Genomic DNA, 24,654 nt, shown 5'->3' on the forward strand with positions numbered 1-24,654 from the left:
TAATGAGCCTAGAGTTGGCTGTCATACATATAAATTCCTTTCAGCTATGGTAAAATTAGATCTAATTACCTGCTCGTCAGTAGATAAAATTAAGATTTTACATGACAATGATCAATTCCAGGTGAGACTCAACTCCTCTTCCATCCCTCAAAATGGAAAAAGTCTGCTTTTCCCTCACTGAGACAGAGCAGTGAGAGGAAAAGATCCATCTTACTAATAGGCCTGACTAATGTGATGTGTTACAAAGACCTATGCACTATTAAATATGAATGCCTCATAGACTGTGCCATATCTCTCTCTGGGTTCCCTGCCAGAGAGTTTCAGAATGATCCAAATGCAACAGTGTCAAAGACAACTTCGACATGTTGTGCAGTGATCAAACACATGCAAGAAATCAATCCCTAAATCAGTGGTCAATCAGCTGTTCCTATCATCGAGTTATACATGTGTGATGTAATTATAATAATCAAGAGAGAACTTTTTACTTTTACTCCCTACATTTTAAATGTCTCTTGTCTCTACTTCGTAAAATAATCAAATGAGAAATTTGAGGAACATTATTATTTCCCTTCACTGCACACTTTCAAACATTAAACTGATTTGAACCTAAATGGAGGAAAAAGTAAAATATACATGAAAACCCTATTAGTATATCCATTCCCGGTGCTTATTGCACATAAAGAAAAAGGTTAAAAAATTAATGTATCACAATTGCAGTATGTTCAGGGTTAAAGTTGGCTGGAATGATCCAGAACAGTGTTTTGGGGCCAATGCCAATAAGTTGCAGTCATGTTACTTAAGCATCTCTCTAGTGTCACAGTAGAAGATAAAACTGAGTAATGTTTCTTTAAGTGGCAGGAAATTTCAAATGAAACATTCAAACAGCGCAGCAAACATCAACAAACACACAAGCTGTTTCTGTGCAGCATGTCATAGAGTGTGTCTGCTAGCTAAAGATACACTGCTTTGTTTCTCAGGAAATCTTTGTGAAACAAGCAAAAGACTCCTGCTTCATTACTGGAAGGAGACACAGGAAAGTTGGTGTAAAAATCTTCTAAATCAAACATACAAGCAAACCCCTTGTGAACAAGGGGCAGTAGCTTGTCTGATATAATGAAGTTGTAAAAATGACTAGACCAGGAGAGGAAGAAATGTGATTATTTTTAAAGGTAAGGACTGCTCAGTGACATTTGATGAATTGGAAATGTAAAGCTTGTAATTTCCTCAATCATTTTAAATACTCGATCTGTACACAGTGTGTTGCTGAAGTTTCAGTATGTTTTCTCCACATTGGGAAACTTCCTGCAAAGGAAACTAAAGTACACTCAACAAAAATATAAACGCAACACCTTTGTTACTGCTCCCATTCCCCATGGGATGGACGTAGAGACCTAAAATTCAGTCCAGATACACAATATAACCATCCCTCCCAAACAGTGGTCACAAATCAGTCCAAATGTGTGGTAGTGGGCACATCTGCCATATTGAGATAATCCCACCTCACAGGTGTGCCACATCAGGATGCTGATCTGACATCATGAGTAGTGCACAGGTGTACCTCAGACTGCCCACAACAAAAGGCCACCCTGGAATGTGCAGTTTTTTTGCGCTATTGGGGGTCTGGGGACCCAGAACCGGTCAGTATCTGGTGTGACCACCATTTGCCTCATGCAGTGCAACACATCGTCGCATGGAGTCTATCAGATTGTCAATTGTGGCCTGTGGAATGTTGGTCCACTCCACTTCAATGGCTGTGCGAGGTTGTTGGATATTCGTGGGAACTGGTACACGCTGTCGTATACGCCGGTCAAGCACATCCCGAACATGCTCAATGGGTGACATGTCCGGTGAGTATGCTGGCCATGCAAGAACTGGGACATTCTCAGCTGCCATCTGCCCTGAACAATGTGAACCATGATTCATCCGTGAAGCGCACACCTCTCCAACGTGCCAGACGCCATCGAATGTGAGCATTTGCCCACACAAATCTGTTACGGCGACAAGCTGGAGTTAGGTCAAGACCCCGATGAGGACGACGGGCATGCAGTTGAGCGTCCCTGAGACGGTTTCTGACAGTTTTTGCAGAAATTGTTTGGTTGTGCAAACCAATTGTTCCAGCAGCTGTCTGGGTGGCTGGTCTCAGACGATCTTGGAGGTGAACCTGCTGGATGTGGAGGTCCTGGGCTGGTGTGGTTACACGAGGTCTGCGGTTGTGAGGCCGGTTGGATGTGCTGCCATATTCTCTGAAACGCCTGTGGAGACGGCTTATGGTTGAGAAATGAACATTCAATGCACGGGCGACAGATCTGGTTGACATTCCTGCTGTCAGCATGCCAGTTGCACGCTCCCTCATTGCTTGTGGCATCTGTGGCATTTTGCTGTGAGACAAAACTGCACATTCCAGGGTGGCCTTTTGTTGTGGGCAGTCTGAGGTACACCTGTGCACTACTCATGATGTCAGATCAGCATCCTGATGTGGCACACCTGTGAGGTGGGATGGATTATCTCAATATGGCAGATGTGCCCACTACCACACATTTGGACTGATTTGTGACCACTGTTTGGGAGGGATGGTTATATTGTGTATCTGGACTGAATTTTAGGTCTCTACGTCCATCCCATGGGGAATGGGAGCAGTAACAAAGGTGTTGCGTTTATATTTTTGTTGAGTGTATATTAACTTTCTGTTATTCAAAGGTTGAATAAAATATACTATGGGATTTAATGCAGGCTATGCTGGTTAGTTTGCATCTCTGTTGTTAATTTTACAGTAATGCATTATGTTGAACTGGTGTAGAGCAGCTGTAGTGTTCATGGTCAGTGTTAGGTCACATCAAGGGTACCAGACATCAAATTAAATTTAAGATGATGATGCTAATCAGATTCACTCACTGAATTCCACCTTGGCTTTATACTTTCAAGGAAATCAGCTAGACAGGTCATAGAGTAGAAGATAACTCATGTAACATCTGCCTATATGTGGGCAAGAGTAGATACAACATTTTAAATGTGTTTTTCTCTACTCTTGTACTAAATAACAGATGTTCATCAGAATTAGAATTCAGGTTGAACTAAAGTTCATCTGTGGTTTTCATCTGTCAGCTCAAAATCCAAATTCAACATAAAAGAAATTTAGGTCAGAGTTTCCAAAATAAAACCATCAGGCCAGTGGCAACTCTCTGCTACTGTCTTTTATATGGTGAAGATAAGTTCCTTCTTGAAGAGGAAATGTTTAGCACAAAACAAGACCCGAAAAGAGCACTTCTCTTATGTTCTGGCCATCACACTAAGCTAAACCTTCCTAATATTTATAAATACTGTATAGGTGATGCTGAAATCTAACAACAACCTCACTATTCCTTAAATAACTACAGTCATTAGACACTCATTTGATTTTGGCATAAACAACACAAAATCATTGATCCATCCTGCTTCGTATTAACGTTTATGGCTGCAGATGGTGATGCAATGGTATTTCTTAATATTGGGCCAAATGTGCATGGTTTTATAGGCTACGGGCTACCTGACCATTGATGATGACCCATGTCCATCCATTTGTGACCACAGTAGACCCATCTTCTGTTGCCTACTTTCAGCAGGGTAATGCAGTGTCAGAAAGCTCAAATAACCTCAAACTAGTCACTTGAACAAGACAATCAGTTCACTGCACTCAAATGACCTCCACAGTCACCACCTCTCAATCCAACAGAGAACCTTTAGGATGTGGCGAAATGGGAGATTTGCATCCTGGATGAGCAGCTGACAAATCTGCAACAACTGTGTGACACTATGATGTCAAAACTATGGAAGCCCATTTCCACCACTAAAAAACAACAGAAAAAAAGTTTCCATCTTTCTTTCGTGAATGACATAATTTCCTTGTTACCCAGAAGCTGAAGCCCACAGCTACAAATGCTACAGCTAAGCTACCGGTATTACAGCCACTCATGAATGCACAAATTGCTGATTATTTTCAGCGTGGCTTCACGAATGATGAAATCCTTGTGGTATTAGCTGAATCACATGGCGTTACTATCAGCAAACGTACTCTCAAAAGCACCAATTTGTGATCTGGTTCTGAGTGTGCATTCCACGTAGATTACGGATTGGCAGAGCTAAATCGAAATTTCGAGTTACTTCTCTCAAAATTTCGAGTTAATAAATCAAAATTTCAAGTTAATAAGCCGAAATTTAAAAAAACTAAGTCAAATTTCGAGAAAGATAACTCATAATTTTACATGGCATATATATATATATATATATATATATATATATATATATATATATATATATATATATGCCATGTAAAATTAAGGCAGTTCTGAATGCAAAGTGGATTTCAAACCTGTACTAGTAAGATACATAAGAAAGGGATGAAAATAAAGATATTTTTTTGTTTATTGTATCCATGTAGCCCTACCATATTCTAGCTCCCTAAGTTATTATTAAGCTATTAAGCCTTTGACAGCTCATAGACTATAGCACTGAGACATGTTCTTTCACAATATAAAAGTAAATCACTCAGTACCAGTACCATACATTTTTTAGTTATTTGACACAAACTAAAAAACAGCTGCAACAGTAAGACAAACTTTCCAAAAGTCTCATGATTATCTGCAAACACAAAATAAACCTTGATTTCCTGTACCTCAGCCTGCAGTGAGTAACCTCTAAAGAGGCATGCATCATTGTGTCAGTCTGTTCCCAACTCATTATACATAACTTGAGATATGAGCCACTACCACTTCAAAGCTTCAGTGTGCCCACTTAAGTTTATCAGTAACCAGTCTGCATTACAGGCGTTTGCGTACTGACCTAAGACAGAGAAATTTGTTCCCCTAACAGAACAGAATGCCAAAAAAATGTATTTGGAGTTGATTAGTCGCCAAACATTAGACTGACTCGTGGTAATAAGTTTCAATAGATGACTGACCTAGCCTATTAAACACAGTGTCAAACAGAAGCTTTAATATTTTATGTACATTACTGCAACTTAATTTGTATGACCTCAAAGTGCATCTTAGTACTTAGATGAGATAAGAGGTGGTTTGTGACACACTCACATTTCTAGCTCACAACTAATGCCTGCTGCTGTCTCCAACGGGGTACGGAGTCAAGATTCAGTCTGGCATATCCAGGGCGTTGGCAGAATAGCTGTTAACAACCTCTGAAATAAAGGCTTTTATGAACAACCTGTCAGACTACCATACGGTGCGGATAGGACTGAACAGAACACTCTCATCTCTAATTGACAACAATCTAATAAAGATGTTTACAGTAGGGGAAACAGGAAGTCATCTAAAATGGAGTGTGGGTTAATAATTGCTGCCATGGCCATTAACGTTTGTAATATATTGTAAACCGCAATCTGTTGTCTTGTCTTGTCTTGTCTTGAGAGCTCAATCATGTTTTTCCTACACAGGGCTTCCATAAAAACTGATATCAGTAACATTTATGTAGCTACAAAGACTATGCCATACTTCCAAGGTTGAAAAATATTGTGCAGATATATGGATAACCTTCAATTTAGATAAAGGCAACAAGATAGATAGATAGATAGATAGATAGATAGATAGATAGATAGATAGATAGATAGATAGATAGATAGATAGATAGATAGATAGATAGATAGATAGATAGATAGATAGATAGATAGATAGATAGATAGATAGATAGATAGTCTCTTAAATGTAACACTGTAAGACTTCTCAATCACCACCATCTCTATATGATTAACCAAAATAAAATAACTTTTAAAACAATTCTCATAATTAGGACCACTTAAAGAAAAACAATAACAAAAACAAAAAAAAACACTTTTTCTTCTTCTTCTTCTTCTTTTTTTTTTTTTTTTAGGAAATTTAGGATAAAAAGTTGCTGTGTTTACCACTCACCATTAGTTTTCCATCCTTGCCAGGTGAAGATTTCTCTGGAGAATATTTTGAAAAAATGAAACTTTTTAGAATGATTTAAAATACGGCTGTCAATCCGATTATGGTGTTTGACGCTTCTCCCGACGCAGACCTGGTCATTTCCACGATTCCGGTAGGAAAACCCTGAGAGAGAGAGAGAGAGAGAGAGGGAGAGAGCGAGAGAGAGAGAGAGAGCGAGACCGTGTCCGCCCCTCCGCGCAGGAGGGAGTACTGTAGTAAAGCGATTCCGGGGAGCTTCCATAATACCGAGTAAGGGCAGACCACCAGATATTATTATGGTGAAAATCACTGCGTGTAATTGTCCAGAATAAGATTCTGGAGTTCAGTCAGAAAGTAACAACTTAAGCCACAGTAATAGATCTGATTGTGTTCTACAACTCTCTTTGTGCCCAAGAGGCGTGATGTCATTGGTGGCAGGTTTGTTCTGTCCGAAATGCTGTAATCGCTGAAAAAACACACAAAAAAGCTGTTTTTATCGCTTCATGGTAGCACAGCAGGAGACTATATATGCACCATCGTCGTTTTCCTTGTAAGAATCTATTGTATAAAGTTGGGTGGATGAGTGAGTCAGGAGTTTTAAGAGTCAGTATGTCAGTCTGATACCCTCTGCTGGATACATATAGTGGTATAGTATGGGGTGTTTCTAATGGCTGAATTGTGGTTAAAACGTGGACCTACACAAAACAAAGGAGAAATAAATGTTTAAATACAAAAAATTGTTACTCGAAATTTGACACCTGCTTTTTTCATCAGACTTTCAACAATATTAAACTCGTTATTCCTGTTTAATCTTGGAAATAAGTAATTAAATAAATAAATAAATACGGGTACCAGTTATCGTTACTAGCACATTTTCCTTTACGTCTGATTCTGCTGTGGTAGCCTCAGTATCGTTTGGGGGGGGGGGGGGGGGGGGGGGGGGGGGGTAGTTTAGCATATAAGAGAAATAAAGCGCCTGATCTCATATTTACAACCCACAACGTGAGACAAACACGTACTGTACAGTATATCTTTTTTTTTCTCAACAACGGGAGCTTTAACAGAGCCTTTAATCCTTTAATAAATCCTTTAATTCGCAATTTCCTTGCATGCGTCCAAACATATTTCGGCACAAGTGTCAAAGTGCAAACTACTCCTCCCCTAAGAACTGAGTTACCGTAGGTTTGGCTCAGTGACAAAATTAATATAACTGAATCCCCCCCTATTCTGCATCACTGCATTTACGCTTAATTTGCAGCGTATTCCAACGACCGACCCAGGGCGCTGTTGAGTTATTTTCGTTTTTGCTTTGAATCGAGTAACTGAAACAGAGGGGCGTTTTTACAAACTTCACCCACAAATATGTGAGAGTTAACATCTAAACAGACAGAAGCGAGAATGAGACGACTGACAACAACAGGTGTTCAAAAATGGCTCAGCAGGTATGTCTAAAATGATGCTTGCAGGATTTTAATAGCAGACTAAAGTCTTTCTTATTAACTGATTTTCTCTTCTTCTTCTTTTTCTTCATTTAAAAATTCATTTCAGTTAAACTCTGAAGAAGGGACCACATTAATTCCTCTACAAAAAGATGCCAGAAAGTCGCGAAGTTCAATGATATCTGCATCTTTTAATTTTATCAATTCTATTATAGGATCTGGAATAATAGGTAAATATTTAATTGGGTTGCCTTTAGCTTTTATCACACTAACTAAATTATATGCAAACAGTTACTTGGATGATAACCTTTGAAAGACTTCAAACTGTTATTTCTGTAAAAATATTGTTGAATAATCAGTTAGTTTTGCTCATTTCAGTGTAACAAGGAGAAGCTTTCATACTGTTCAAGCCCCACAGCTGTATCATATGACAAGCGCCTGTTGCCCTCTTTCATAAATTTAACTCTTTGTTATGCTTACCCCATTAAAATAAGTAATAAAAAGACTGAAATGTGTTTGTTAAGAACTAGTGCAGATGTTGTGCTGCTTCTGTACTCTGCAGTTTTTGCTTTCTGGAGATTGTAAATTTAAATTATACACATTATCAGCTGCAGCAGTACATTTTCCTATTTATTTATTTATTTAACCAGGTTTACCATACGCATTGAACCAGGCAGGGCTTCCCTTTGGCCTTCTTCTTTTGATAGTTGTTGGATTCATCACAGGTAAGCCTACTAAAGATGTATTTTATTTTTTATCTTTATGGTGGAAAAACACACGAAACATGAGTCAAAACAAAAGCAACCAATACAAATAACATATTTTTTTACTTTGTCTTTCATGGAAGATTACTCAATCATTCTACTTATAAAAGGAGGAAACCTGTCAGGGACAAACAGTTATCAGTCACTTGTACACAGCACATTTGGTTTCCCTGGATTTGTAATTTTATCTGGACTGCAGTTTCTTTATCCTTTCATTGGTAAGTTCAGTATTAAATCAAGCCTTTTAGCATGTTCTGGCTAATGCTCTGAAAAGTATTTGTTTAGTGCAGTATTCCTGTTACTGTTCATCTATTGACTTTTGGTTAACAAAAATGAATTGCAATAATAAAATGAACTTTTCTCCTTCAGCGATGATCAGCTACAACATCACAATCGGTGACACACTGACCAAAGTCTTTCAAAGAATTCCTGGAGGTGTAGTGAAACGTGAAATCTCTGCCTATAAATAAGAAAACGTGCAATAAATAAACACTGACATTTATTGTATTCACATTTATTATGTTACAGTTGGCCCAGATCACATACTCGCGGAGCGTCACTTTGTGATCATATTATCAACTGTTGTTTTCACGTTCCCCCTCTCGCTTTATCGAAACATAGAGCGACTTGGGAAGGTAAGTCTGGTTTTTCTATAGCATCCAGCGCATTGTGGTGATGTTAAAGCAGCTTATAAAATATTCACATGTGTTACCAGGTGTCCTTCCTGTCAATGGTGCTGACAGTTATCATCCTCATCATTGTAATCATCAGAGCAGCTACCTTTGGACCCCAAATGTATGAATGAATACTCTAGTTTGCTAATCCACGTAGATTTTTGCTTTATTGCACTTGTGTGTGAAACATGGGGTTCTTTTTAAAATCACCTATTTATCAATTTTACAGACAAACTGATGTATGTTTGTGTTCTTTGATGACTGAATATATAAATGTACCCTCTAGCCTCCCCACAGATGATGCATGGGCATTTGCAAAGTGGAATGCGATTCAGGCAGTAGGTGTAATGTCTTTTGGTGAGTTTGTGTGCATTGAGCTTCTACTGATATTGTACATCTCTAGAACACTTTTAGTAGTACTGTATGTTACCACAAGACAAGAAAAGAAAATAGTACAATAAAAGCACAGCATGCACACCAGCCTTATGACATCAGGAATTTCATGAAAGAGTGTGTCATTTGCTTAACACCAACATGAGTTTGATTGGTGGTTGAGACTTTTTTCAGGAAGTGTTAGAGACCAAACAAGTTAAGGCTTATAGATAATGGACTAATTATGAAACCGGAAACATGATGGCTTATTGCTGACTATCTTCTTGCAACATTTTTTTTTCCTTTTGTAAAATTGTTGGTCATTAGACCATTACATTACATGGCAATAACACTAAGTGAGCCTCATGTATGTCCATGTTTTCCTGATCAAAAGGGACCAAAATGTATTAACTAAGCCATTACTGCTTATTCATCAGTATCCAAGTGCTAAGGCTCAGAATTTCAAAATCCATCATAGCTCTGACCTGCAACCCAGCTTTACTGTAAGAAGATCAAGCCTATTATTTTGAGACACTCAGCCACAAAAGAAAAAAAAAATGCTGTTACTGGAAAGCTGCATTCTTGTCAGCCTCTTTTGATGTTTTTTTTTTAATATGCTGGAAAGCTAGGACAAGTAAAAGTGTAACATAAATAATATGCTCAGTTTACCATTAATACCACATGTGTGAAACACCTCAAACTGTTCTTCAGCGTGGTTTTTTGTCAGCTGAACTTCAATATTCTGCTCTGTTTTTGTCCTTAGCCTTCATATGCCACCACAACAGCTTTCTTATCTATGGCTCACTGGAGCAGCCCACTCTTGCTAACTGGTCTCAAGTCACTCACATCTCCGTAGGCTCAGCACTAATAATCAGTGCTGGATTTGCCGTTGCTGGCTACACAACTTTCACTGGCTACACACAAGGTACCATGTAGTACATAATGTATAGCAGGTGTCTGTGCAATTTAAATGCCACAAAAACATGTTTAATTATATCAGAATTTATGCTTTTTAGGAGACATATTTGAGAACTACTGTAGAAATGATAACCTGGCAACATTTGGTCGCTTCTGTTTTGGCATCAGTATAATAACAACATTCCCACTGGAGTGCTTTGTGACACGAGAAGTAAGTAATACTATTTGACAGGCCAATCAGAAAAAAATAACTGTTAAATGATTACATATGTGGGGGAGTGATATTCTAACGGTTTTAGACTTTGCACTCAAATGCTCCAGCAAAACTTCTCAAATAAAAAGACTACAGCAACGTCTTTTAAATACTTCAGCAGCTTCCTGAGTGTAATTTTGTTTTAGTTTTTAAAAATCTTTTAACAGCTGTAGAAAATGCATATATATTTAAATATATTCATTTTCTCACAAATGTCTTTTTCAGGTAGTATCTAATGTCATTTGCAGCCGAGATCTTTCAAAAACTAAACATGCAGCCATAACCATGCTCATAGTTGCAGTCTGCACATCAGTATCTTTGGCCTATGACTGTCTAGGAGTTGTTTTGGAACTGAATGTAAGTCTGCACTGACATAAAATTATTTATTTAGGTATGCTAATTCATTCTTCTCTTTATCTTACTGATATTATCTTCTTCCATCCAGGGTGCTCTGAGTGCCACACCTCTGATCTTCATCATCCCATCTGCCTGCTTCCTTAAGCTTTCCTCTGGCCGCTGGTTCGATGGTGAAAACGTGATACCCGCGGTGTTAATAATAATCGGCTTGTTCATCATGATCACTGGTTTGATCATGACTGGCATCTACCCACAAGGCTGTTCACATGGAGTGGAGATGTTCTACTGTGCAGATGCCAATGCCTCTAGCACTGTACCACCTGTATGAAAATAATGTGTCAAATATTTAGATGTCTTAAAAAAACCCAACTTTTTTGTTTTCCTAATGTATACGGACACACTTTCCTCACTTCTGTTATATGTTTATTGGCTGCTAGGTTATTGGTGCTTTGCCTTATATTTCAGACTGTAGGGTGGAAGAGGAAGGGCCCTCCATTAACATGAATTTACATTTTAGTGAAAAATCAGGTTATATAGTTTTTTCAAACTTTTGTCATAAAAAGAAAAAAAAACTTTAAGGGAGAATTTTTAATGGTGGCCACAACCTAGGTGGCCGACTGTTGTTCTTGGGAATACTCATCATGGATGAGTGTGATATTAAGGTATTCAAATCCTTTTAGTTTTACTTTATTCTAATAAATTAATTTAAGTTATCATTATTATTGTGATTCTTTTAGACTACAGACTTTTCTTGGTACTTGTGTTTATTATATACATGGAAGGGAAATTGTTGGCTTCCGCATATTCCCGCATGATGTCGCTGTAGACAAATAAAGCGTTTATTCAAAGGAAGTAAAAAAAACAACAACAAGGCTTCTTGTGTCTTTTGGCGGACTGCGCTTTATTTCACTAAATGGACACAGTCGCTTGTGGATTTTATTTATAAGTGGTTGAGCTAAGTTGTTACTTTACGTGGTAATGTCAAGTTGTCAGTTTACTCGAATACGCTAGCGTTATATTCTGAAAGCCACATTAGTACTAGGGAGCAAATGAGAGAAACGCCCCGTTTTTGCGCTTCAGTGTTGCGATGCAGCGTCAGAGATGTACGCAGAAAAGTTGGCGGAGTTGTGCACTGTATCAATAGACACACATATATGACTGCATGTAGTTCATAGGGAGGGAGGGGGGAGGATAAACTACTCTAGGATGGACTGCAAAACGGAGTTATGGATCATTTATCGAGACAGTAGGACTCCACAACCAAGGTTAACTTTTTTTTTTAATACTGATGGAAGTTTGAAGCTGCTTAGAAAACCAGCAAGGCGTGATCAGTAAAACGTTTAATTACAGTGCATCTCTTTGTTGCTGTTTTTGCAAATGGTGCATGGATTAAGTTTGTTAATTTGATATTCTGTAATACAAATGTTTTTTTTTCTGTCCAAATTGCAGTTAAAGATGCTGTTAAGACATTATAGGACAAAATTTCATATCAGCTTTTGGTTTATAGCCTTGGAGATGGCGTCAGCTGCTTGTAATCCAGTGGTTGGAATCATAAAAATTAGCTTTTTATAGTTGGTCTTTATATTCTTGGCATTCAGAGGCCATCTCATGAGATTTTCAGATTGAAATTCGAAGTGAGATGGAGAATTTGAGTATATGACAGTTTCCAATTCAGTCTTCCACAATAGCTGTACAAAGTTTCAAGTCCTGACTTCAAGTCCCGCTGTGATTTCTCCATTTGTTAAAATAGCATTCAGGCACATTATAATTCTCAAAAAAAAAACAAAACAAAAAAACAAACAAGACAAAATACACCAAAACAAAACACAGCTCTCTCAGTCTGAATTTTATTCATATTCCATAAGTATTGTGTCATCTGAGATCACAGCCACACTCCTTGACAATAGAGAGTAGCAGACTACCTATATCTTTCTGTGGTTTGAGTATTATTTGGAAAAATAAATTAAATTACTTTATAACCTGCTGGGGTGTGGATGAAGATGTGTTTCTTTTTTCTGGCTTTTTATATTTGGGGAGACTTAAGCGACTGCCTCTCACTTTTTCAAACTCAGTCATATGTGAAGATTTATGTAACCCTGAGAACTGTGTTATTTGTTATCGAAATCCTAACTATGCCAGAATGATCAGGCTGACTGTTTTCAAGCACAGTTGTTGCTAACACATACACGTATACTATTTAACGATAGGCATAATTTTTTTCTTGCTTCAGTCTTCTATAAGCAATTAAATAACGCATTTAAGAAAAAAAAGTATTTCTAACTGTAACCATCACTATTCTGTCATTGAATGATACTGCTAACTGTCCAGAAATGTCATGCTGCTATCAGAAATCCCACACAGATTCTCTGTGCTCAAAAGGCAAAATTTTGGGTATTATTTAACAATATCCACCAAGCAGATGCAATACAGGATAAGAAAAATGAGCATTAAGGCCTAGCAAGCTGTTACTGATAGTGAGCTATGGTGTGTTTTAATACTGGGCTGTATGTTTTGAGACTGAAGAAGCTAAACTAGAGAAAATGGTCTTCAATTCAACTAAATTCAGTTTTATTCATGTAAAGCACTTTCATTAAGAAAATTTTGAGAAAGCATGGTTGTGTGGTGATTAGCACTGTTGCCTCACAGCAAGAAGGTTGATCCCACCACTCAGCTATATCAAATTTGTGGTTGATCCCACCACCTAGCCTAGCCCCCACAACCCTGACAAGGATGGACTTTCATAAAGGCATCTAGTTTACTGAAATGTATCCCCCCACTGCTGTAATCCATTATTGTAAATGTAAATGTTATTAAGACATGATCAGATGGTTTTTAGGGAACACTATTAAATGTTCAGTTTCTGTACTATATAACAGAAGAAGATCCAGAGTGTGGAGTTTTTTAGAAAAGTTAATTGAGTCCAATAATAGATTAAATGCTGCTATGAGGATGTTACTTTCAGCATCTATATGGGTTAAAATCATCTTCAATTATTATTTTATCTGAAATCAGAAATCAGATGGATTTTGAGTTTTCCAATTAGGGTGGACAAGACTAAGAGTTAGTCTTTCAAATCAATTAAAACTCTGTTTGAGTCTATGGTTGATTAATTGTTGAGGTTGTGGGTCTTCATCCTCATCATTGAAAGAGTGTCCACGTTACATCCAAGATGAACAGAATCAATTTTTTGGGATTTCCTTACCTGGATGATTGAGCGTGCATCAAGACCTTTGAGCTCAGAGGTTGTAGTAATTGCTCAATTTTTTTTCTTGAGTATCAGTTTTTCCTTGTCTTCCCTCCACTATCTCCACCATTTCTGTCTCCTGTCATGTCCCAATATCGGTCTGGTGTCTGTGTGTCCTGTTGGTGTTGCTGTTAGTGTCGCTATCTGGTTTCCCTGTTATTTGTGTCAAATTTATATCTATTAGTTACTTTCTGTTTTATTTTAATAGTCCCTTATCTCGTGTGCGTTACTCCTCCGCCTGTGCTTCAAGGATTCTGGTAATTTGCATGACTTGGGGGTGTTGACTTATTGATTTATTCTATGAAGAATAAATTGATTTATTCTATTTATTCTAATAATTGATTTATTCTATGAAGCAGAATAAATCATTTAACCGAATAATAAATAATGGATTAACAGGGACTTAGAGGAGAGAGACCTCATTTTTAATAATACACATTTAGTTATTTTATTCTTTGGGAAACCTGAGGATGCTATATTGTATATTTACATTGTGTTTTTGTGATTTGTATTTTCTTGAATATTTTTTGATATGTTTAAATTGTTTTTTTGCTTATTTTTGGTTTGTTTTTTTGGTGGTCTGGGAGCAGAGGGATAACAGGAAGAGAAAAGCTGAAGAGAGGCATCTCTGGTTCATCCAGGAAACAGAAGAATGACTTGTCTTTGTTACCAGACTGATTCCAATGCAATAACTGTATGTACCAGTGAAACCTTTCAGTAAATATTCATGTATGTTTTTTTTTTGTCCTTAAACACCTCATGATCGTCTATTTATACAACACTGAAGTTCAAACTAGCCTGTTTAACTTTTACAGTAGTGTGTAGATCCTGCCTGTATATTGGCTATCCTGTCGTTAAGTCTGACGTCACTAGCCGTGTCTGGGCCTAAACTACGCTGCAGGTCCATATATCAAACAATCACTATTGCATTACTGAGAGTTGAAAAACTGTCTAAAGTCTTTCATCTTTAATAAAATGATCAGTGTTCTGCTCTACCAGGTGTAACAATTGAGTTTAACATCCAGGCATCCATGAAAACGGAGTTTATGACATTTAACGGAGTTAGAAGTTAGCAGGAAGTTAGCTCGCTAGCTTCTATCTAAATACAATATAGCATGTCCTGACTGCGGGGTTTTGGAAACAATATTAAAACGTACAGCTCTGTTATCACTTCCAACATAAATGAAGACAGAAAACTAAACAGCAGTGACGTTTGTAGGGTTACTGAAGTTTGGCTAGCTGGTATACAATGATGTGCTACGTGAGCGACACAGCTATGTTAGCATAATATAAACAAGCTAACTTTTTTTCCACTCGATAAAAGTTAACGTGAGTGTTCTCGGTGGTCAGGAACAAATGTAATTACATGGCAGGATGCTGTAAAAGGACCAAACTTCAGCCAGGAGAACAACTGAGATAATCCATCCACAATACGAGGTTAGTCATTGCATGGGCTGGGCTGTAGTTACATCCTAAGGTTTTAAAAACTGAGCTTAAATAAATGATTAGCGGTAATAAAAGCCGAGGGAGGTCAACAGTGATCACTGACTGTTTTAGGAGCTTTTTGAGATTAAATAGAAGAAAATACATAACATTAAACATGTTAACAACACAAAAGCCATATTAAACACAGACTACTTTAGGCCCGGAAGTAGTATTCGTCACGTCATCACCTAACTACCGGATAGCGCTTCTTTGTGTCTGTTATACTACAGTTAGACCACTCCCACTCTCAGCCTGTGTAACATTAAAAATGAACTTGTATGAATTAGGCCTTTGTGCATTCTTAATAGAAACTTTTACAAGTTTTCCATCAACATTCAGACATTTTATGTAACAGAAAAATGGACTGCCTTGATTTATGTTTCCTGCATTATCAGTCTTGTTTTATGAGATACAGAAAATCCCAACAAATCCCAACAAGCATGAGTTTAGTTTAATAAGCTGCTTACACAGTTATTTGCCAGTGACAGACTTAAACTGGTACTAGGACAACAAAAAGCAGGTATAAAATGGGAAAGTTGCATACCTTGTCAAATTACTCTAAAGTGCACTATTACTATGCATATGTTTGTCATGTACCCATGCGTACTCCTATTGAAGCACCGGTTCCTGTGTTTAATTTTGTCTAATGTCAGATTGCTAGAGTGAACTAATATTGTAGTAAAGCTTATCATCTTCTAACATACATTGTACCAACTTACTGAACCACAACATGACACAAACAAGCATGTAAACAGTTTCAGTGAGGGCATTCACACTGGCCAGAATGTTGACATTTTATGTGGTTCTTCCAGCTGGAGTGAATGCTTTTGTAAAAACTGCAGTTAAACACATTTACTTCATATTGTATGGAACCTTTAATGGTAAAATGTATACATGTTTAGCAATAGTCTAAATTTTAGATAGGGTTTCTGCTCTGACACTGATAATCAAAGATAATCAACAAATTCGGCTTGGATTTGTTTTTTTACTACAAGGAAAGTTTCTGTAACGTGTAAAAAAAACAGCCTCCTCATGACATTTTTGCACCTGATGGACTGGGACAAATCATGGCACGCACTCTGCCATGCATAATCATACTGTGCCTTTAGTTTTCTTTTAAAGTAGTGATTTTTGGTGGAAAGCCTATACCTGAAGATAGAACCATTTTGAAAGAGTAAAAAAAAAGAAAAATAAATATAGAAAGAAAATTAACCAAATCATGATTTTTATTTAGTGATAACATACAACCTTTTTTCCCTGCTTGAGTAATATAACAGTCAGTGGTATAACAACAGTTGAAGAAAATTATTTAGAATTTCAGGAGCAGAGTCACACCTGAAATACGCCCTTTCTGGTTCTTTGGCTATATATGACCCTCCTGTACTACAAGCTGTTTATTCTCATTTTTGTTTGATATGTGGAGCACCTTCACATCCTGCTTTACCTTATATCATCCCAGTCCAAAATAGCTCACAGCTCATAAGCTGCACATCTGGTCACACCTTAGCTCCTTAGCTCCAGCCGCTCCTCCAAAAATTCAAACCCACACAATCTCTTGCGAGCATTCATTTGCCACCTGGCATAGATAGTAAGGGTAGACTCGTCATTCAACTAGGAGACTGCACAGTTTGCAATTATTTCAATGACTTCACAAGTTCTATGTCTGTGCCGCTACCTGGACTCCTGCTCATTCTACAGACACCGTCATTCCTGCCCAGCATGCCCACACAACCCCACTGACCCTCAACATCGTCTGGTTCCAGGTTTCTCTGGCCATGGGAAAACCCAGTGGCATTAATTTCCTCCTTGAGTGGTTTGAGCATTTTCTTGCTCCTCTTGTAAACAAATAGCTACCCCCCCCCCCCTTTTTTTTTTTAGGACACCAATATCTGCTAGCCATATCAATTGGCATCATTTTCTTATATGATTATCAGCTTTCACACTTGACGACATTTAGCTCTACCCCTTCTTCTACTTCTCTGGGTTATCATAGATGTTATCATGGGGTTGTCATGGAAGGTGGTTCTCCAGTAATTGTTCTTCCAAATTCAACCAGTGTTTACAAAACTGCTTATTGTCACCTTGATTATTTTACGAAATCTACACAGTAGTCATCAGTGCCTAATGCAAAATGAAGTAAACTACCCAGCCAGGTAATCCCGATTTCATATTCTATTTCAAGATAGACTCACCCCTAAGGATTTACTAGCCTTTGATCCATTACTTTCAACTTTAAGTTCTCTCATCATCGGGAATACTTCGGATCTCTTCTCCAGTTATTCTTTCTGCATTTCTGCCATTAGATCCACTTCAGTCAGTGAAATCACAAATCACCAGTTTGAGGTCATGAGGTCAATCTACCAATCATATATTTGCAACCATCTTTGACATTTGCAACACACATTTTCATCACTGCTTCCTGGAAATTCCTTCTTTGGGGATCTGCCTAGCCCAGGAGCTGCAGCCAGTCTCTTCTGGGGCCTTCCCCAAGCAGCAGCCTCAATTGATTTCCACTAGAAATGCTGTCATATCTAAATGAGGATGCAGTCCCAGCTAGTGAATTGGAGATAATTTATCTGCATTTTGAAGTGGGGACAAACACTCCCCTTCTAGTTCTCTGTATACGACTATATATGCCCTGCACTACAAGCTGTTTGTAGTGCATCATCATCATTCGTCTCTCATTATTACATTGGGAAATGCCTGGCTGGAAAGCCACCATTCTTCTCTGAAGCCTTCCCCAAACCTTAGCCTTAACTGTTGCTCTGCCATCTGCAATTATCTATTGGGAATGCTGTCAGACCTAAGTCAGGATCCATTTAGGTTAGTCAGGTCACAGCTAGTGAATTAAAGACACCAGGTAGCAAAATTAGCTTCAATACAAGTTAAAGGATTAACTTATATGCGTTTCATAACACTTTAAGTAATGATGCCCATCTTTAGCAGACGTAAGGGGTCCTTGCTCCTTAATCCTTCCAAGTGAGTCATACTATAGCCTAAATGACACTTGTCTATTCTCTAAGATAAAAAAAATTACAGTCAGTTTGAAATAGCAGATATCCATATTAAAAAAGAGACTCCAGTGGATATCATGATCACTGTGAAAGGTTGTAAACATTTTGCATTCACTACAGTGTCTTTGGTGTAGCACAGATTTCCTTTTATATATCTTGTTCTTTGACATCTTTGTTCACAAATTCTTTTTCACTTTTGTCTTTTTCCTATTTGTTTTTTCTATTTGTTATTTCTATTTTCTATTTTTATTTCTACATGAATGCTGAGAGGCCGCAGAAAGTGTCAGTTTGCTTGTATCGGCACTGGAAGTTTTTCTTAAAGTTTGTCTGTGTCATCCTTTTCCATGTTAATGAGCTTTTCATCCTTTTGATTGTTATTACTTGATGTCTCATGGAGTCTTGTGTCTTTTCTTAGACTTTCCCGTACATACTTCCGAAATGCTCTCTGGATCACAACAACTGAAACAGCCTCCTGTTTGCGCCGGATGGTGGTACTGATGGGTTCGTAGGACACCTTTGAAAGATTCGAAGCCATGAAACGCTCTTCCATTTGCTCCTTTAGAATGTCCATTTCTCCACCCTCACCTAGAACACGCTTTGTGAATGCAAACAGGATGTCTAGGCAGTGAATGCGGTCACCACTCACAATGGGTAAGTCCATAGAGATCAGGTCAAACTTGTTAGGCTTGGCTATGCGCAATGGTGGTTCCAGATTATCTGCAAATTCTGAAAGCATTTTATACTCAATGAACTGTGTTGCATGAGGATCAAACCTTTCCCAGACCTCATAAAACATTTCAAAATCATCCTCACTCAGTGGGTCAGCGCTCTCTTCAGTAGCTACACCAAAGTTTTCCAGGATGACTGCAATGTACATATTCACCACAATAAGGAAAGAGATGATGATATAGCTCACAAAGAAAATAATTCCCACTGTAGGATTTCCACAGTTTCCTTTAAAAGTACTACCAGGATTCTCCATCTCAGGGTCACAGTCATCTCCATTTTTGTTGAGAATGGGATATAGTAGGGTATCCCATCCAGCTGAGGTGGTGATTTGGAACAGACAGATCATGCTGTTTGCAAAAGTCTCAAAATTGAAAAGATCATCAATACCTCTTTCCTTCTTGACATATGCAAAGTTTGACATGCCAATGATGGCATAGATGAACATCACCAAGAACAGCAAGAGACCAATGTTGAACAAGGCAGGAAGTGACATCATCAAGGCAAACAAGAGTGTGCGGATTCTTTTGGCTTTTTTAACAAGGCGGAGGATGCGGCCAATCCGTGCCAGTCGGATGACTCTGAACAAGGTTGGTGAAAGAAAGTATTTTTCTATTATCTCAGTAAGAAACAAACCTAAAGAAAGAAATGAAATGATTAAACACTGGATGACAGATTACTGCAATATTAAAAACTTGTCAGAGAGAAACTGTAAATGAAGGTGAGTCATACCGATGATTGACAGAATAACAACGATGAAATCAAATATATTCCAGCCATTCATGAAAAAGTAGTGCCGGAACGAGACCATCTTCAATAAGCACTCTCCAGTGAAGACGACAATGAATACCACATTTATATAGTAGAGGACGTTTTTCTTGTAGTCTGATTGTTCAGCAGTTTCCATCATCATAGCAATCATATTAAGTGATATTAGAACCATAATCACAATGTCAAAAGATTTCTTGGTTGTAAAATCAAAAATATATCCTAGAATCTTGTTCTGAAACAGATAGACATGGGTAAAATAAACAAGAATATATTTTAGAAGAAAAACAATACAATTTTAAATTCATATTGAATCCAGTCAAAGTTTGACTCGCATACTGATGGTCTAGGGATCGGTTTTTGTGGTTTCTTTGATGCCAGTTTCTTCATGGCATTGTAGTATTTCTTTTGTTCTTCAGTCATAAAGATGTCTTGACCTCCTAAGTAAAGAAAACATGATAGGCACATTAAATCACTTAAATCAAAAAAGAGAAAATACCAATTCTTCTTTTTACAAAGAGGTTTGATACTTATCTTTTTCCTTTGCTGATTGAAGTTGTCAATAACAACACCAGTGAAAAGATTGAGTGTGAAAAATGCTCCAAATATGATGAAAACAACAAAATAACAGTACATATATAGGTTGATCTCATAGTCTGGTTGTTCTTCTGGCTACAATGATAACAAAAAAACAAGACATTAAAAAAGAGACATCCTTTAGATTACTGTTCTGGCCAAGCGGATGTGTGCCTTAAGTGATTTAATTTTACAGAAAACTCTGCCTTGGTGGTATTTGTTTACTTAGCACTGTGTGTACAGTGCATAAAATATTCTGTCTTCCTAGTCCCTGTCAGTATCTGTCAAAAACTTGAGCTGCAGCATTTTGAATCAACTAAAGGCTTTTCAGGGAGTTTTTAGAACATCCTAATGATAATAAATTACAGTGGTACATCCTAGAGGTAATGACTGCATAAACTGGTTTTGGATGTTTCTAATTTTTAGAGATATTGCGCAAATGAAAGAAAGCAGTCCTACATATTTGTTTAATATGTGCATTACCTGGCCAAAAATGACTTCAAGATTCCTCACAATGTTATTGGAGGCCACCGTAATGCCATCCAGAGTTAACATTTGGTTAGACACCATATTTCTAAGATTATTAGGGCCGTAGAATAACCTGTTTTATCTGAATTTAGAAGTAGGAAATTACAGTAGAGGTCATCCAGATCTTTAAGATAAAGCTAACTCTTGCTCATGTTAGACCAACCCTTCACTTCAAAAAATATATTTTACATTGTTACAAATTTTTCATCAGAAATGTGTCACTGCCTCAGCAAAAGAAAGTGTAATATGATTTTAATAAAACATTGACATTTTACAGGGGTTAAAGCATTTATATGGTGAGATATAAAAATAACCACCTTGGTTTGAGAATCAACAGCGGCATACATGATGTCCATCCAACCCTTAAATGTAGCCTATAGAAAAAAATACGGCAAGTGACAACGGTAGAAAAACATGTTCTTCTATTACAAAATTTGCAACAAAATACTTACTACTTGCAACAGTGCAAGGTAACCCATGCCAACATTATCAAAGTTGACCTTAAGATTCATCACTCGAGCGCTTCCATTTTCCATTTGCCGACAGTCTGTCATATTTTTCACTTCTGATACCAGGAAATTTTTATTTGTGGTTGTGTTGACACAATAGTAGAACTTTCCCGCAAATAAGTTGACTCCAATGATACTGAAGATCAGCCAGAAGATGAGGCATACCAGCAGCACATTGAAGATGGAGGGAATGGCTGCCATTAGGGAATTGACAACCACCTGCACATCAATACACAAATCACATAACATATCTGTACAGCAGACAGAGATCACAGAAATCTAAACTGATGCATGATATTGTACACTGTGGTAATGGTTAAAAATAAATTAATAAATAAAAAAGGAAGAAAAAACACACTTTTAAGTGCCATTGCGTTGGGTTGCAACTAAAGTTTATTTTGGTAGTTGACAAATCTGCCAATTTTTCTTAGATTGGTCGAATAGTTAACGATTACTTTAATAACTCCTGTCTCCACTTTCTGTGAGCTAACCTCTTGTTGTAGGCTCCAGTACCTCACCTGCTCACGTCTGACAACCTGTGAATATTACCCTGCTGTCTTGTCCATTTATGTGGTATTGGTATATGACAAGTCAACAATAAAATTCCATGTAGATGAATTTTATTGTCGACATCATTGATGACGTGGGGCTGCACGGCATCAATGGGTTAGTGCGGTTAGCTAGTTAATGCATTGATGCCGTGCAGTCCCATGCACGGGGCAATCCGCGGTAACTCGATAAGGGAGATTTGTGATTACTCATCTTCATATGATAAGAACCACAAAGTGCTTCACAATAATATAAAACACATGTACATAAAACAACACAATCGAGTCTGCAGCACAACTCTAGTAGAAAGCCAGTCTGAGGTTTTGAGCTTTTAGCTGCTGTTTGAAAGAATAAATAAAATCAAGGCAACTTTAAGATGGAGGCAAAGCAATCCACAACCTGGGGGCTGGTGTTCTAAAAGATCAATCTCCTCTGGTCTTAAAACTACTAACAGCCTTTGATGATCTCAGGCTGCAAGGGAGAGCATGGGGTTCTATAAGATCCAAGATGTAGGCAGGATTGACTGAGAGCTTTAAAAGTCAGTACTAAAATTTTGAGGTGAATTCTAAAATATATTGGAAGCCAGTGTAATGGGAATAAAACCGGTGTAATGTGCTCTCTATTTTTGTGTCTTTGTTAAGAGCTTTGCAGCGGAATTCTGGACTGATTGGAGACGGTTCGGATTATTTTTGCTCAAACAAAGACAAAAGGCTGTTACAATAATCTAAGTGAGATGAAATAAAAGCATGAATCAGTATTTCCAATTCAGATTTAGACATCAATGTAGTCCTTGTAATCCTTAGTTGAAAAAGGCAGTTACTAATTAGCTGCTTGAGAGTGTTGCTCTAGCAACATCGCAGAATCAAAAATAACATCGAGGTACCTGAGGCTTGGCTGAACAGAGGAGCCAAGAGAACCAAGATGCTGCTTGATTACAGATATTTGGCTGTCGGGAGCAATAATTACCGTTTCTGACTTCTCTGAGTGCAGCCGCAAGTAGTTGTCACAAAGCCATTGTTCAATGGAAGCTAAACATTTTATTAAAGAGAACAACTTTTGGACTTCCATTGGCTTAAAAGAGCAGCAGAGCTGAATGTCATCAGTCTAGAAGTGATAAGACACATCAGGGAACTGCCTAATTATAAGTCCTAGAGGTAACATGCACAGGAGCAAAAGAATAGGTCCCAGAACTGAACCCTGCGGTACTCCACACGTCAGATGTGACATAAACTGATTTGCACAAAAGTTAAAAGATCTATTGGAGAGGTATGACTGAAACCACTCCAGAGCCACAATTTTAGCTTAGAGATAAGCCTGTAATTCTTAAGCTGTGTTAGATTTGAACTGCTGTTTTTTTAATATTGGCTCAACAACAGCATACTTACAGAACCTAGGCACCACACCTGTTAAAAGAGAGGTGTTGCATATCTCTACAACAGAGGGGCCAATGGCAGAGAGAACATTTTGAAAACAGTCCAGCAGGTAGAATGTCATATGGACAAGTGGTGATTTTCATTTTATCCAGCAGAAGTGAAAGATCATGTATGGTCATTGGGTTAAACACCGACAGTGAATGAGGGGGAGGTGGACCAGAGACACAAACAGATGGTATTGAAGGACAAACGCTCATTTGGACATTATTAACTTTATCCACAAACAAATTTAGAAAGTCATTACTGTCAGATACAGAAGACATGGCTACTGGGGGGACCATGGGGGAAACAACAGAGTTTATGGTTTCGAACAGTATCTTGGGATTTCTCTTGTTTGATGAGATTAGCTGAGAAAAAAATTCAGAAATTGATGACCTTACAGCCATTGCTAGGATTCATAAGAGAAAAAATAGAGATAATGTTTTGAAAAAGAGAAAATATCCAGTGAGCCGAAGTTCTCTGGATAATGATGCCTTTTTGATGCTAAAGGTCAGAGACTGCTTAGTTTACAGGTTAGCAATAGTAACTCAAATGACCAGTTTTTGTAAACAAGGTGAACAGAAGAGCATATTTTAACACACAACACATCCAACCTTGAAGCAGATGGGCTATAGAAGCTGAAGATTATATCAGATGCCACTACTTCAGTTAAACAAAGAAAACTGAGCAAGAATTCAAATTGGTTTACCAAAATTGGACTAAAGAAGACTGGATAAAGCTGCTGCGATTAGTCTTGATTTTTGTTGTGACATTTGGATGATAGGACAAGAAGTTGAAAGCCTAGATTCATTCTTCCTTATACCAGTAGTTCAGTCTGGTGGTCGTAGTGCAAGGGTGTGGTGCATAGATCATTCCGCTCTCGTCTATTCCCCGTCACCTCTGGTGTACCCCAAGGCTCAGTTTTAGGCCCTCTTCTCTTTATAATATACATCCTCCCTCTAGGTACCATCTTCCGCAAATTTGATCTTCAGTTTCACTGTTTTGCTGATGACACCCAGTTATATCTCTCTTGCAAACCTGATTCCTCCTTCCCACCTTCTTCCCTTACAGAATGTCTATCCGAGTTAAAATCCTGGTTTACCTCTAATTTTCTAAAGCTCAATGAGGATAAAACTGAGATCCTCCTTATTGGC

The 24,654-nt window shown here is 37.9% G+C and overlaps 2 protein-coding genes and 1 pseudogene across 3 annotated transcripts in view; 1 reads left to right on the forward strand and 2 right to left on the reverse strand.

Moving 5' to 3' along the window:
* LOC146556854 (sodium channel protein type 2 subunit alpha-like) overlaps positions 1-6,030 on the reverse strand; it is a 28,762-nt gene extending 22,732 nt beyond the window's left edge. Inside the window, exon 1 of the mRNA XM_085250006.1 lies at positions 5,895-6,030. The gene's annotated coding sequence lies outside the window, so the exon portion shown is untranslated. The remainder of the gene's footprint in view (positions 1-5,894) is intronic.
* A 1,198-nt stretch (positions 6,031-7,228) lies between these two features.
* slc38a11 (solute carrier family 38 member 11) lies at positions 7,229-11,403 on the forward strand. Its single transcript, XM_085250014.1, has 12 exons — positions 7,229-7,354; positions 7,461-7,581; positions 8,002-8,076; positions 8,199-8,333; positions 8,485-8,550; positions 8,644-8,750; positions 8,831-8,910; positions 9,076-9,146; positions 9,925-10,086; positions 10,178-10,290; positions 10,558-10,689; positions 10,778-11,403. The coding sequence occupies exons 1-12, from the start codon at positions 7,343-7,345 to the stop codon at positions 11,015-11,017; spliced, it is 1,314 nt and encodes a 437-aa protein (XP_085106140.1). The 5' UTR covers positions 7,229-7,342; the 3' UTR covers positions 11,018-11,403.
* Positions 11,404-18,145: 6,742 nt separating this feature from the next.
* The window catches only part of LOC146556856 (sodium channel protein type 2 subunit alpha-like), a 56,010-nt pseudogene continuing 49,501 nt past the window's right edge, over positions 18,146-24,654 (reverse strand). Inside the window, exons 21-27 of the transcript XR_014889007.1 lie at positions 21,483-21,758; positions 21,348-21,404; positions 20,461-20,598; positions 20,266-20,370; positions 19,891-20,161; positions 18,697-19,794; positions 18,146-18,665 (exon numbers count right to left, since the gene is read on the reverse strand). The product of XR_014889007.1 is annotated as a sodium channel protein type 2 subunit alpha-like (transcript). The remainder of the gene's footprint in view (positions 18,666-18,696; positions 19,795-19,890; positions 20,162-20,265; positions 20,371-20,460; positions 20,599-21,347; positions 21,405-21,482; positions 21,759-24,654) is intronic.

Source organism: Mchenga conophoros, linkage group LG16 (genome assembly GCF_057382185.1).
Source record: "Mchenga conophoros isolate Kocher_MC1m ecotype Shallow Benthic linkage group LG16, M_conophoros_male_GT1.1, whole genome shotgun sequence".
NCBI classification, from domain to species: Eukaryota; Metazoa; Chordata; class Actinopteri; order Cichliformes; family Cichlidae; genus Mchenga; species Mchenga conophoros.

What these genes read in the sequence shown, in the direction of transcription:
- slc38a11 (XM_085250014.1), top strand. An exon ending in ACATAGAGCGACTTGGGAAG is followed by an intron (nt 8,751 to 8,830) that starts GTAAGTCTGGTT and finishes ATGTGTTACCAG; the next exon opens with GTGTCCTTCCTGTCAATGGT. An exon ending in GAGTTGTTTTGGAACTGAAT is followed by an intron (nt 10,690 to 10,777) that starts GTAAGTCTGCAC and finishes TCTTCCATCCAG; the next exon opens with GGTGCTCTGAGTGCCACACC.